The 11,596-nt window shown below is 50.6% G+C and overlaps 2 protein-coding genes and 1 non-coding gene across 3 annotated transcripts in view; 2 read left to right on the forward strand and 1 right to left on the reverse strand.

The window, feature by feature from the left end:
* Positions 1-4,453, forward strand: part of INO80 (INO80 complex ATPase subunit) — a 125,309-nt gene extending 120,856 nt beyond the window's left edge. The window contains exons 35-36 of the mRNA XM_058666057.1: positions 655-870; positions 2,885-4,453. Coding sequence (XP_058522040.1) covers positions 655-870; positions 2,885-3,102 — 434 coding nt within the window. The 3' untranslated portion in view covers positions 3,103-4,453. The remainder of the gene's footprint in view (positions 1-654; positions 871-2,884) is intronic.
* A 735-nt stretch (positions 4,454-5,188) lies between these two features.
* On the reverse strand, positions 5,189-5,292 carry LOC118759296 (U6 spliceosomal RNA). The gene has a single exon (XR_004996100.2). It is a non-coding gene; the product is annotated as a U6 spliceosomal RNA (small nuclear RNA).
* Positions 5,293-10,279: 4,987 nt separating this feature from the next.
* On the forward strand, positions 10,280-11,383 carry LOC101526856 (rho GDP-dissociation inhibitor 1-like). The gene is given in 3 exon segments (XM_058665350.1): positions 10,280-10,631; positions 10,943-11,223; positions 11,226-11,383. Coding segments are annotated over 3 exon segments (603 nt in total). The 5' UTR covers positions 10,280-10,467.
* Positions 11,384-11,596: the final 213 nt, after the last annotated feature.

Here is an 11,596-nt window from a genome sequence, read left to right on the forward strand (position 1 = left end):
CTGCTTCGCTACCATACCAGCCCCCATTTTCTTCTTTCTTTAAAGAAGAATGGAATAGGGCAAAAAGATTTTGACAGGCTCATTCTCTGATAACTTCTCATGTAAAAACATTTAAGGGTAGGGATGGACTTGTGGCGTAAGAAGTAAAGCTGTGGGCCCTGGCTTGAGTCTAGGAAACTCAGAAAAATGTCCTAGTTTCTAGCTTCAAATTGACCCCACCTATAGCCATTGCAGCCATTTCAGTTGTGAACCTGTAGATGGGAGATCTCACTTTCCTCTCTCTGTGCAATTCTGACTTTCAAATAAATAAACAAATAAAAGAATGTAAGGAAAAAGAATATGTTGTGTAGTCACCCTTGTCTTTCATATTTCACTTTAAATTTTGTTAGCTTTTGATTCAAGTTATTTTTTTCTGACCCTTCTCTCACTTTGTTGTGGGCCTGGTATTGCTGTTATTTCACAGGGAAACCCCTGGGTTATGTTTTTGTTATATTTATTCATTTGAAAGGCAGAGTGGCAGAGAAGGGGACTCCTGGACCTCCCCAGAGGCTGGAGCAAACACCCATAGGGCCAGCTTTCCCCATCAAGGGAAGACTAGTCATGTTTTGAAGAGTTTTCATTCCCCATCTCTCCTTGGTCCATTTGTTTCCACAGGAATTTCCATTCAGGAAATGCCAGCTGCAGGACGCGGTCAGTCAGCCCGAAGCCGAGGCCGCCCCAAAGGTTCTGGAAGCACAGCCAAAGGAGCAGGGAAAGGCCGAAGCCGGAAGTCCACTGCAGGCAGTGCCGCCGCCATGGCAGGAGCTAAGGCAGGGGCTGCGGCGGCGTCCGCAGCTGCCTATGCTGCATACGGGTATAACGTGTCTAAAGGTGCGGAGGCCACAGGCAGTCAACAAAGTCTGCTTAGCATTCTGCCACGTGGAATATGTGGGGCACCTCCCTAGCACCCAAGTTAGAGTTCTGTAGTCTGGGCTTTCCCCTGGTCCTGTGGCTTAGTGCCACTTTGGATATATAGGTAGCTGTGAAAATGGAGAGCTTAACTGAACTGTGGACTATATTGCTTTGAATATTCAGAATTGTTGCTTATTTTAGAACCTAGATTGTTTTCTGGAAACTACATTTCTATAATCTAGACTGGCACAGTTAACCTTCACTCAGCTAGTCATCTGTCCCCCTAGGTATTAGGCACATGCTGTGTGCACAGCATATGGACCCTGCACTTGAGTGTATACTAGAAGTGAGAAAGGGAAGCTATGTATGAGATATGTTTGCTAGACAGCAGGATAAAGAGAAGTGGGAAGAGGGGAGGCTTAATTGTGGTTGTGGGTCAGAGGGAAGAGGAAATGCGGACCTGCTGATGGGATGCCAGGCTGTAATTCTGGAAGGAAGACAAGGCTTAGGCAGGATTTGAATGGACAACAGAGAGCCAGTAGGACAGGGCATCACTGAGCAGATGAGCCACGTTAAGCTGAAAAGAGGAGTACTGGGAGTCAGGGTTAGGAAGTCACAATGAGGCCTGCAGGGCAAGAGCCTAGCAGTACAAAACAAGGAGCTTTGACCGTTTGAGAAGTGAAGTGGCTGCTGTGACTGTGATATGAAGAGGATGGTTGTGGCGTGGGATGCAGCACAGCTGAGCCTGGGGAGGAGGGAGACCCTATTCAGAGACTACCTCCCTATTAGCAAGCTTGTGACCCTCTTGAGTGGAAAGTGTTTGGGCTGGAGGAAGTGCCCTGTAATTGTTACTTCACCTCCCCTTGCTCCTGCAATGGGACATTCCACTTTCCCTTGGTGGTTTATTCAGGAAATACAAAATATAAAAACCTATTCCAGTGTTTCTTAACCCATTGCCAGGTCATATCCTTGACAAGCAAGGCAAGAGGCAGAGCGCACCTTGGCAGGAAAGACCAGGAGGGTAGAGCGGCACAAGGAACATCCACAGTGCTTGGTAACTAAAAATGGAAAAAGAAGATAAAGGATTGATGCAGAAATGTGTAGAACAGGAGAGAGATCTGTGTACCCATCAGGCACTCAGAAAAATGTAGGGCAGGAAAAGCAACACAAAAAGCAGTAAGAAGTCAAAGTAGACAACACGCTGGCAGATACAAGTGGGTTTAGCTTACGCTAGTGAAAAGGAGAGGCATTGTTGCCAGAGAGCCGTCCCCTAGGACGAGGCTAGGACGAGGGCCTTGAGCTGGCTCCTGACAATGCCAGGGCTTGGAGAGCTGTGATGGCCCTAGCCGGTGCACAGAAAGCTGCCTGTGGATTGGCAGGATAGAGGGGAAACAGCCTGCTCGCTGGGGAGCAGCGGCCACCTGCGAATTGAGGGAACAGCAGTTCATCCTAAGGCATCTCCTAAGCAAGAAGAGACAAGGGGGCTCAGTGCAGTGCAGTGCAGCCCCCATCTCCCAGATTGTGCATCATATATTCCGTACACAGCATCACAGCAACGTTTCCTTCTTGTGATAAAGTCCTGTGGGGAGGGGTAGATACCCTTTTCTCTTTTTTTTTTTCTTTTTTTTTAAAGATCTATTTATTTATTTATTTATTTTAAGATTTATTTTATTTTTATTACAAAGTCAGATATACTGAGAGGAGGAGAGATAGAGAGGAAGTGGAGCTGCCGGGATTAGAACCAGCGGCCATATGGGATCAAGGCGAGGACCTTAGCCACTAGGCCACGCTGCCGAGCCCGATACCCTTTTCTCTTAAAACCCATCCTTCTCAATGAAGACTGTTGACCGGAAGAACGAGCAAATGTGGCTGGGTAGCAGTGGCTAGAGAGATTGCCCAACCTGTCTCCTCCAGCCTTGATTCAGGGAGCCACCTCAGCAGCCACCTTGCAGGACTGGCACTTACCCTCATGTCTCCTTCTGCATCCCCACAGGAATCTCCGCTAGCAGTCCTCTACAGACGTCACTTGTTCGACCTGCTGGTCTTACTGACTTTGGACCTTCAAGCGCCTCTTCTCCTTTGAGTTCCCCTTTGAGTAAAGGGAACAATGTACCTGGGACTCCTAAGAGCCTGCACATGACCAGCAGCCTGGCCTCGGACTCCTTGGTCCGGAAACAGGGCAAGGGCACCAACTCCTCTGGAGGACGGTAACTGCCTCCGGCTTCCAGCTTCCTTCAGCCTAATCCAGGGTGGGAGTCCTGGTCTGCACACTTGCCCCAGGCGGCATCTCACATCTCTCATCAGAGGGTGGAGGTGACCAGTTGCAACAGAGGAGATAGGCAGGTGGTTGGTGGGAGTATTTTTATCACCTGTCTCAAAAGGAATGTTGTGGGGCAGCCTATGGGAAGAAGGGACAGGGATTGGTCCGCCAGGTCTCACATGACCCCTGAAGCCGAGTCTTAAACCTCTTACTGGGGAAGTGTCTAGACAGACCCCCTGTAGATGCTCAGGCACGCTGTCTCCATCCCCATTCCACTCTCTGGCTCTGACCATGTTCCTTGCGAAGACTGCACAGGTACTATGAAGTACCTGCAGTTGAGGGAGGAGACTGACCTTAAGGTTGTAGAGCCATGGAGGGAGGACCTTGTGTAGCAGCTGCCCACAGTCTTTCCACACCTCCCCAAGTCTCCAAATCACATTTGCCTCAGTGTCATTGTTGAAGAGAAGCAGTAAGTACTAGAGGAGGTGGTGGCTTCAAAGGATGATGGAGAGCTGAGGAGACAGCAACAGGCAGGTGTTTTTCTCGTGTTTCCTCCCCCATCCTGCGTGGTTCACGCCATAGAATCTTCAGGTCCCACCAGCAGCAACAACAGCTCACACCGGGATCTCTCCCAGGTCAGTGGAGAGACTAGGAGCCACCTCAGCAGGACAGCCCCCTTCCCTGTCGCAGGGTCCCCGTTGCCCATCCTGAATGCACAGTCTCCCCCCACTTGCCATTCAGCTCCCAGCTTGGCTGTATGCACTGTCTATATTGCACTGAGAAAGGAAGGGACAGCAGGAGTGAATCAGAGGGTAGAGAGAGGGCAAGCTCGGCGCCACCCTCCCAGCCCCAGCCCCGCCAGCCTGAGCTCACTGCCCTCCAAGAGAGGCAGAGGGGCCATGTCTGCATGGAAGGTGGTTCTGCCCCTCCGCCCACACCCCGCCTGATGTCCCTGATGGAGCAGGTGCTTCTGCGCGGGCCAGCCTCTAATTTGCACACCTGAAAATCGTGGAATTGAGTTTAGATAGATTGATTTTTAAAACTTTTGGAGTGAGGGTTGTAGGGGAGTCATTTAATTTAAATCATTAGGATTCCCTTGCCCCAGCCCAGACTCCTGTGTACAGATGCTATTTAGAGGGAATCAGAAAAATGCCAAGCCTTTTTTTCTCTTTGAATGTCTGTCTATTTTTATAACTGAACTTGTACATATGTATAAAGAGAGACACATCTTTCTTTACTAACTGGATAAAAAAATCTTAAATAAAATGGAGTGAGATAATTTTATGTAAATAGGGGTATCTGTGGTCTTTGTTCTTGGAAACAAAGTAAGGCTCTTGGCAGCAGTGACAGGGTGAGAGGAAATTATCATTCTGTGGCCACAGAAGATGGAGTTGGTAGGACCGCTACGTGGACCATGGGAGTTTCTCACCCACAGTCTTTATAAGATTTATTTTATTTTTATTGGAAAGTCAGATATACAGAGAGGAGGAGAGACAGAGAGGAAGATCTTCCATCCATTGATTCACTCCCCAAGTGGCCACAACTGCTAGAGCTGCACCAATCTGAAGCGAGGAGCCCAGAGCCTCTTCCAGGTGTCCCGTAGGGGTGCAGGATCCCAAGGCTTTGGGCCATCCTCAACTTCTTTCCCAGGCCACAGCAGGGAGCTCGATGGAAAGCGGGGTCCCCGGGATGAGAACTGGTGCCTATATGGGATCCCAGCACATTCAAGGCAAGGACTTTAACCGCTAGGCTACCACACCGGGCCCTACCCACAGTCTTCATTAAACTTACATCTACATGTGGGCTCTTTTTTTCTCTTTGATATGGTGTTTACCTATTTGAGAAAGATGCATCCCCGTGTGGACGACTGATTAGGGTGGGAAGGGTCAAAAATTAGGGGAAAGCAGATGTGACCATTGCTTTCAATTTTCTTTTTCCTGTATGGGGAAGGAGAAAAAGGGGGGAAGCCGTCCCCCACATCCTAACCATATCAGTACCGGGGTTGCAGAACAGCCTCCTGGTGTCATCCCAGGGTGGAGCATGTTCCAAGGTTTCTGCTCAAGTGGTTTCCTTGTGCAGGGGCCATGCTAATCTTCTCTGTATCGTTCCAGTTTTAGTATATGTGCTGCTGAAGCGAGCACTCAGGCGGTTTCAATAGTTGTGAAATGCTGTTGATGTCATTGCTCCAAAAATGAGGAGATCCTGCCAAGGTCCATTGGCTGACATAGTCTACCTTGGAGATACTTGCTTTCAGTGCTTGGCTGGAACAGTTGTCCAGTATGTTCTGCCCTCCATCCTCTGCTATGATATTAGATTTTTTTTTAATTTCTATTTTTTATCTTAAATATTGTTTACATGATTGGGAGGGATATACACCATTTAGGTCTCTGATTAGGGTGGGGAAGGTCCAGGTATGGAGGAAGGTGGGTGGGACAAATGCTTCAGCTTTTTTTCCTCCTGAGTTTGCAGGGGAAGGGAGCTGCTCCTTGCTGTCAAACTACATCAGAGCCCAGGGATGGGGGATAGTCCTTGATGACAGCTTTCCCCAATACGGGGAAGAATGTTCTGAGCATGTTAGAGTTCTGAGACGTTCGTTTTGTTACATCAGGGTTGAGAAAATCTTTCCAAGGTCTACTAGTTGGCAAAAGTCCAACTCAGTGCACCCCTATACCCAGGAACATGCTATAAAGCTTGGCCAGAATTGTCCAACCTGTTCTGTTTACCATCCTCTAACGAGGCAATCAACGACCCCTACTCGCCTAAATGAGTCGGCTATCATAGCCCCCACTTGCATCCAGCATGCTGTTCACTGCATTAGCAACTGAGGAGGCCCCGTCTCAATACATGCATTCCAAGGTCAGACCACATAATTGTGTGGGGTGTTTGGGTTTTTTTTTTTTTCTTTCCCTATGGCTGGGGTCTAAGTCCAGCAGTCCAGTTGCGGAGTCCCCAGGAAACCTCACTCGGGTGACCTCAGACTTGACTTTTAAATACACCAGTACCGTGTCAGGTATGGTCTGTCACCAACACCAGCCAAGGCACATACATGCAGATGAATGCAGCCGGATGGTCAGTTCTGCCCCAGCCCCATATCTCACACCAATGGGTGCTGTGGCCAAGCCCAGCCAGCCCGCCACAGCATTGTCCTCACATATACCAACAGGTGCCAAGACCTAATCAGGACAACCCCCAGTAATCCCCACCAAGCCTACTCCCAGCTCCAGATTTTCCACATGCCAGCCTCTGCTGCAGTCTAGTCTAGCCCAGCCCAGCCCAACCCACATCCCATCCAGCTCTAATGCACACCTATGGGTGTTGTGGCTTATCTCAGCCCACTCCTCTCCCAGACCCAGCCCTCATATGTGACAGCAGATGCCACTGCCTTGTCCAGCCTAGCCTGTCTCCAGCCCTGGTTCACATACTAGGGCTGATATCAGCAGCGGTAGGTACAGCCTAGCAAGGGCAGTACCCACAGTTCGCCTGCCATGCATGTCCCCAGCCCTAGATGTTGCACTTGTCACAAAGTACTGCAGTCAAGCCTTACATGACTCACACCGAGTCCTGACACTTCCTAGCTGGTGCCATGGCCTAGCCCAGCTGGTCTGCACCTGTTCTGGTTCTAATACACACTAAAAGATGCAGCAACCTAGAAAGGGACTCCTGGAGGTTCCCCTACTAGGCATGCTCCCAGCCTTGGGTCTTGCACATGCTAGTGGGTACTGAAGCCAAGTCAGCGTGCCTGCCCCCTGTCTCAGCATTTAGCATTATTTGGGGGGCTCTTGATGACTTAGGACCTGAGTATGGGCAGCTTGACCCATTCTACCAGCAGGCAGTTAGGTAGTATTCATCTGAATCCTGAAGTGTTTTTCAGAGTTCACTGTGCCTTTAGGAATCCTGGAAGGAAACTAGAAATGTGTTTCTGGGATTCCAGTGACACCCAGACTCTGGAAACAGTGAGCACTGGGAAAGAAATGTGCCCAGGCCCTGTCTGGATTGACAGCCAGCATCTCTGTGAGAACACACAGACTCCCTCTGATGTCACCCTTGAGAAGGGCTCAGGCTGTTCCCAAGTGTGTTAGCCATGTGGCCTCCCACCTTTTGGCTCACCCTGTGCACTGTTGATCAGGGTAGGCAGGCTCTAGACAGCTGCATCTCAGCTGGAATCACAAGGATCAGCAGCTTCATCTTGCTGGTCGCCATAGCCCCATCAGATACTCTGGGCCTGCTTGTTCTGGCCTCACACAGAAGAGACCAACATCAGTTTCCCAACTAAGTGCCCTGTGACCATCACCAGGGGGGTTGCTCTGACCTAGTGTGTCACCAGATCCACCAGTTTCCTGAGCAGGGCCGTTGATGACATTCCCGCGGGAGCCTTGGCCACCTCTCTGGAGACCTGACAGCTCTGAGAGCCTGGATGGGCTTCACCCCATGTGGTTAGGCGAGACTCCTGAAAAGGATCTGAGCTTTCCAAATCTTCTCTGTCTTCAGCATACTGCAGTTCCCTGAACCCATTTTCAGTCCAGTTCTTGAAGAAACAGCTGAGGCATGCCCAATAGAAATAAATCAGTCAAACAAAAAAACCTGTCAGTTCATGATTTTTCCATTTTATGAGTCTCCTGGGTAGCACAGTGGGCCTGGGGCAGATTTGTGACTTATTGCTGTTCCACTCCTGTGTGCCCTCGAAAGACCCAACTATCTCTGCTGTCACTAGAGTGGCCCTATTCCCTTGCAATTTGTCCCCTCGTGCTTTCCCCACCTCCTTGGGGTCAGTCAGCATTCTCCTCCTGGTGCTAAGTTCTTCTGGGGGTGTAGGTGGAGGGGATGGAGAAGTTGGGTAACTCCACTGTCTTCTGTAGCTGCTGGGGAGTGCAGCTGCTGCGGTCAGTCTGGCTGCCCACCTCAGCCACCTTCATGAATCACTCAAACCTGTGAGGTAAGAAGGCTGATCCTGTTCTGGCATCATCAAGTTTCGTGTACCCAGATCATAGTTGTATGGCAGCAAATCATGTTACAGAAGATGTCTAATTGGGGGCTGGGGGAGAGCCTGAGAACTTGGGGTGACCAGAACTTGGACTGTTTCTTCCCTCGTGGGAATAACAACCCAGCCGCACCCAGTTCACCATCCAGGAAGTGCTGTGGAGTTTCCAGTCCTGAGTGATGGTCACTCCAACCCCTCCCCCACTTCCCCAGGACCAGTATAAGAGGACGTACCTAAGGCTGCTTCCTGGTTGTCCAGGGACCCTCAGGAAACTGGGAGCCTCCTTTATGACCAAGGCCTGGCCTGCCTCTGTGCTCCAGTTGTAATTTGCTTCAGATGGGCGGACTTTGCACTACCGCCCACTCTCATTCCAGCTTCCCGCCCTCAGGCTAGCTGTTGGGAGACGTGCCCTTATTTCTCTCCTAGCAGCAGCCAGAAAGGAGCATAGTGTCTTTTGCTGGGAGTGGGTAGTTTGCTCAAGCATACGGGATGTGGGGAGTTCCAGTGTTCCAGAAACACTACACAGTTCAACCTGAGTCCCTTGCCTGCCGCGCCTCACCCCCTGGGGGAAATAAACTAGGGTTCCTGCATGAGGAGCTTCCTCACTCAGATGTCCTCTTCTTGGAGAGTTCGGAGTTTCTCCCCGCCCCCCCCCCCAAAAAAAACTTTCTTCGTCTTGGGGGGGGGCCCAAAGCTCCAGATTGGATACCTGGCCCAGGGCAGGATAGTATCTGGTTCTGACAGGGGCTGGAAGAGGGGAACAGGAGCGTAGAGGTTCAGAATTGCAGGGGAAGAGTGGGAGTTTCTTAAGCTCCCCCAGCCCGGCTGGCATCCCCCCAAGAGCAACCCTCTGGGAGAGTGCCCGCATCCTGTGCACTGTCCCATCTCCAGCACAACCCCCAATTCAGCTGGAGCAAAGAGATCGGCTCCAGTGAGGACCAGGTCTGGGGTCCAGGCCCTGTCCCCGCTTCCCCAGAGGTAATGCCACTTGTCTGAAGGGTAGGGTGGGGTGAGATTGGGGCAGGACCCAACCCAAGGGATTTTTAGTGCATTTTGGCCTTGGCTCCTTACATCATTGGCAGCTAGGTGGGTTTGGAAAGCTCAACGTTAAAATTCTGAGCAGCAGACATTTTAACCCCTGTACGTACCAGGATTTCTCTTGGCTAGAATTCTCTATAAAGACAGTTTAGGGCGGACACTGCTTAATTAAATAGGACATACTGAACTTAGGCTTTCCTGAGGGCTTGGATCATGGTAGCCTCTGGCACTGCCAGGCTCGCTGCATCTGCCCGACACTTACGCCAGCAGTCATCCTGACCTGCATGACCCCTAAGGCACCTTCAGATAGTGCCAGGGCTGCCACCTCCCTGTGCCTGTACACCAAGGCAGTCCTTTTTCCTCTGATTCGCTTTGTTCTCTTTTCTTGGGGATTTCAAAATAATTTCGCCTAACTCAAACCCTTCTACACCCCAGTGCTCAAGTTTTGGGTAAATAAGTAGTTCTAGCTGGATGTGTTCTGCTTTGAAACTAGTCACTGAAGTTTTGTTGATTTTGTTTGACTTTTAAATATATATATAAACGTAAGCACATGGGCAGAGCTCTGCCCAGGGGTCTGGGTGATAGAACAGAAGTGAATGAAGCCAATATTAGAGGTCATTGGGGATGGGAAACGTGAAACACGAATCCTTTCACAGTCCTGCCACTCAGGGCCCCAGCTTCAGCACACCTGTTTCCCTGCCACCCATGCCTTGGCGAGCTTCAGCAGCATCTGAGCAGAGAGAGAGTCGAGGAGGGGACAGACACTTAGACACTTAAGTGGCTCTCACAGTACATTGCCTTACATTCTGCCAGGGAGAACATTAAACCCTAGTACCTTGATGAAAAAGAGCCTGTTGGTCTTGGGACACAGTGCCCTGGTGGAAAGAAGGCAGAAACAGTTCTTTAAAATTTATTTTTAAAGTACTACCTAAATGCCAAGTGCTGTACATGATAGAAAATGTGTGTACATGCACACACACGAGTAATAATTATATGGGGAAATGTTCCATTGTGTCAGGTTCCACAGAGACCAGAAAAGAACCAATGGGATGGGATCCAATGCTTTGGCTCAACTGTCTTCTCAAGTGCTGGCATCCCATACAGGTGCCAGTTCATGTCCTGCCTGCTCCATTTCCCATCCAGCTCCCTGCTTATGGCCTGGGAAAGCAGTGGAAGATGACCCCAAGTCCTTGAAATCTGGAAGAAGGCAGAGCAATGGACAACAGGCAGCAGTTGTCATCTTGTTCAGGAGCAAGAGTGAGCTGCATGGTCCAGGTTCCAGCGTCCACGAGCAGTGAGCATGACCGAGCAAAAGCCCACGACCGAGAGCTGGCACAGATCACCTCCAAGAATGAAGAGAACAAGCACTTCGGTCAACTACAAGCCACCCGCGCAAAAGAGCATCCAGGAGATCCAGGAGCTGGACAAGGACAACAACAGCCTGTACAAGAAGCAGCTGCCAGGGCCTGGTGCAGCAGCCTAGCAGCTAAAGTCCCCACCTTTCAGGCATGGGGATCCCAAATGGTCACAAGTTCTAATCCCGGTGACCCTGCTTCCCATCCAGCTCCCTGCAAGTGGCCTGGGAAAGCAGTCCAAAGCCCTGGGATCCTGCACCTGTATGGGAGACCTGGAAGAAGCTCCTGGCTCCTGGCTTTGAATCTGCTCAACTCTGTTATGGCCACTTGGGGAGTGAATCAGCAGACAGAAGATCTTCCTCTCTGTATATCTGCCTTTCCAATAAAGGTAAATATTTTTTTTAAAGGCGCCGTCATGAGCCACATGACTGTGTCCGCCAACCCCAACATCCCCAACATAGTGGTGACACACCTCACACTGGTGTGCAGCTCAGCACCCAGGCCCCTGGAGCTGGACTTGACTGGCAACTTGGAGAGCTTCAAGAAACAGTCCTTCGTACTGAAGGAAGACATGGAGTACTGGATAAAGATATCCTTCCGTGTGAACCGAGAGATCATGTCTGGCATGAAATACATCCAGTACACCTTCAAGAAAGTAGTCAAGATCGACCAGACCAAATACATGGTGAGGAGTTAGGGTCCCACACCAAGGAGTACGAGTTCCTGACGCCAGTGGAGGAGGCGCCCAAAGGCATGGTGGAGCAGGGCAGCTACAGCATCAAGTACCACTTCACAGACAATAAGATGCACCACCTGGCCTGGGAGTGGAACCTCATTATCAGGAAGGAAGGGAAGGACTGAGCCCCTGGCAGACCCACAAATGGACGGACCCTCCCCGAACCGAAGTGCTGACAAGGCCACTCTGCTTCCCTTCAGGCCCCACAGCCGAGCTCCTTAGCCCTCCTTGTGTCCACCACCCACTCTGCTTCCCTTCAGGCCCCACCCCTGCCATGCCGAGGCCCTGGCCTGGGGAATGGGGCAGGGCCTGCTGTGGGAACCCCAGCCCTTGCAAAG

The sequence above is a fragment of the Ochotona princeps genome, chromosome 6, assembly GCF_030435755.1.
Source record: "Ochotona princeps isolate mOchPri1 chromosome 6, mOchPri1.hap1, whole genome shotgun sequence".
Classification (NCBI taxonomy): Eukaryota; Metazoa; Chordata; class Mammalia; order Lagomorpha; family Ochotonidae; genus Ochotona; species Ochotona princeps.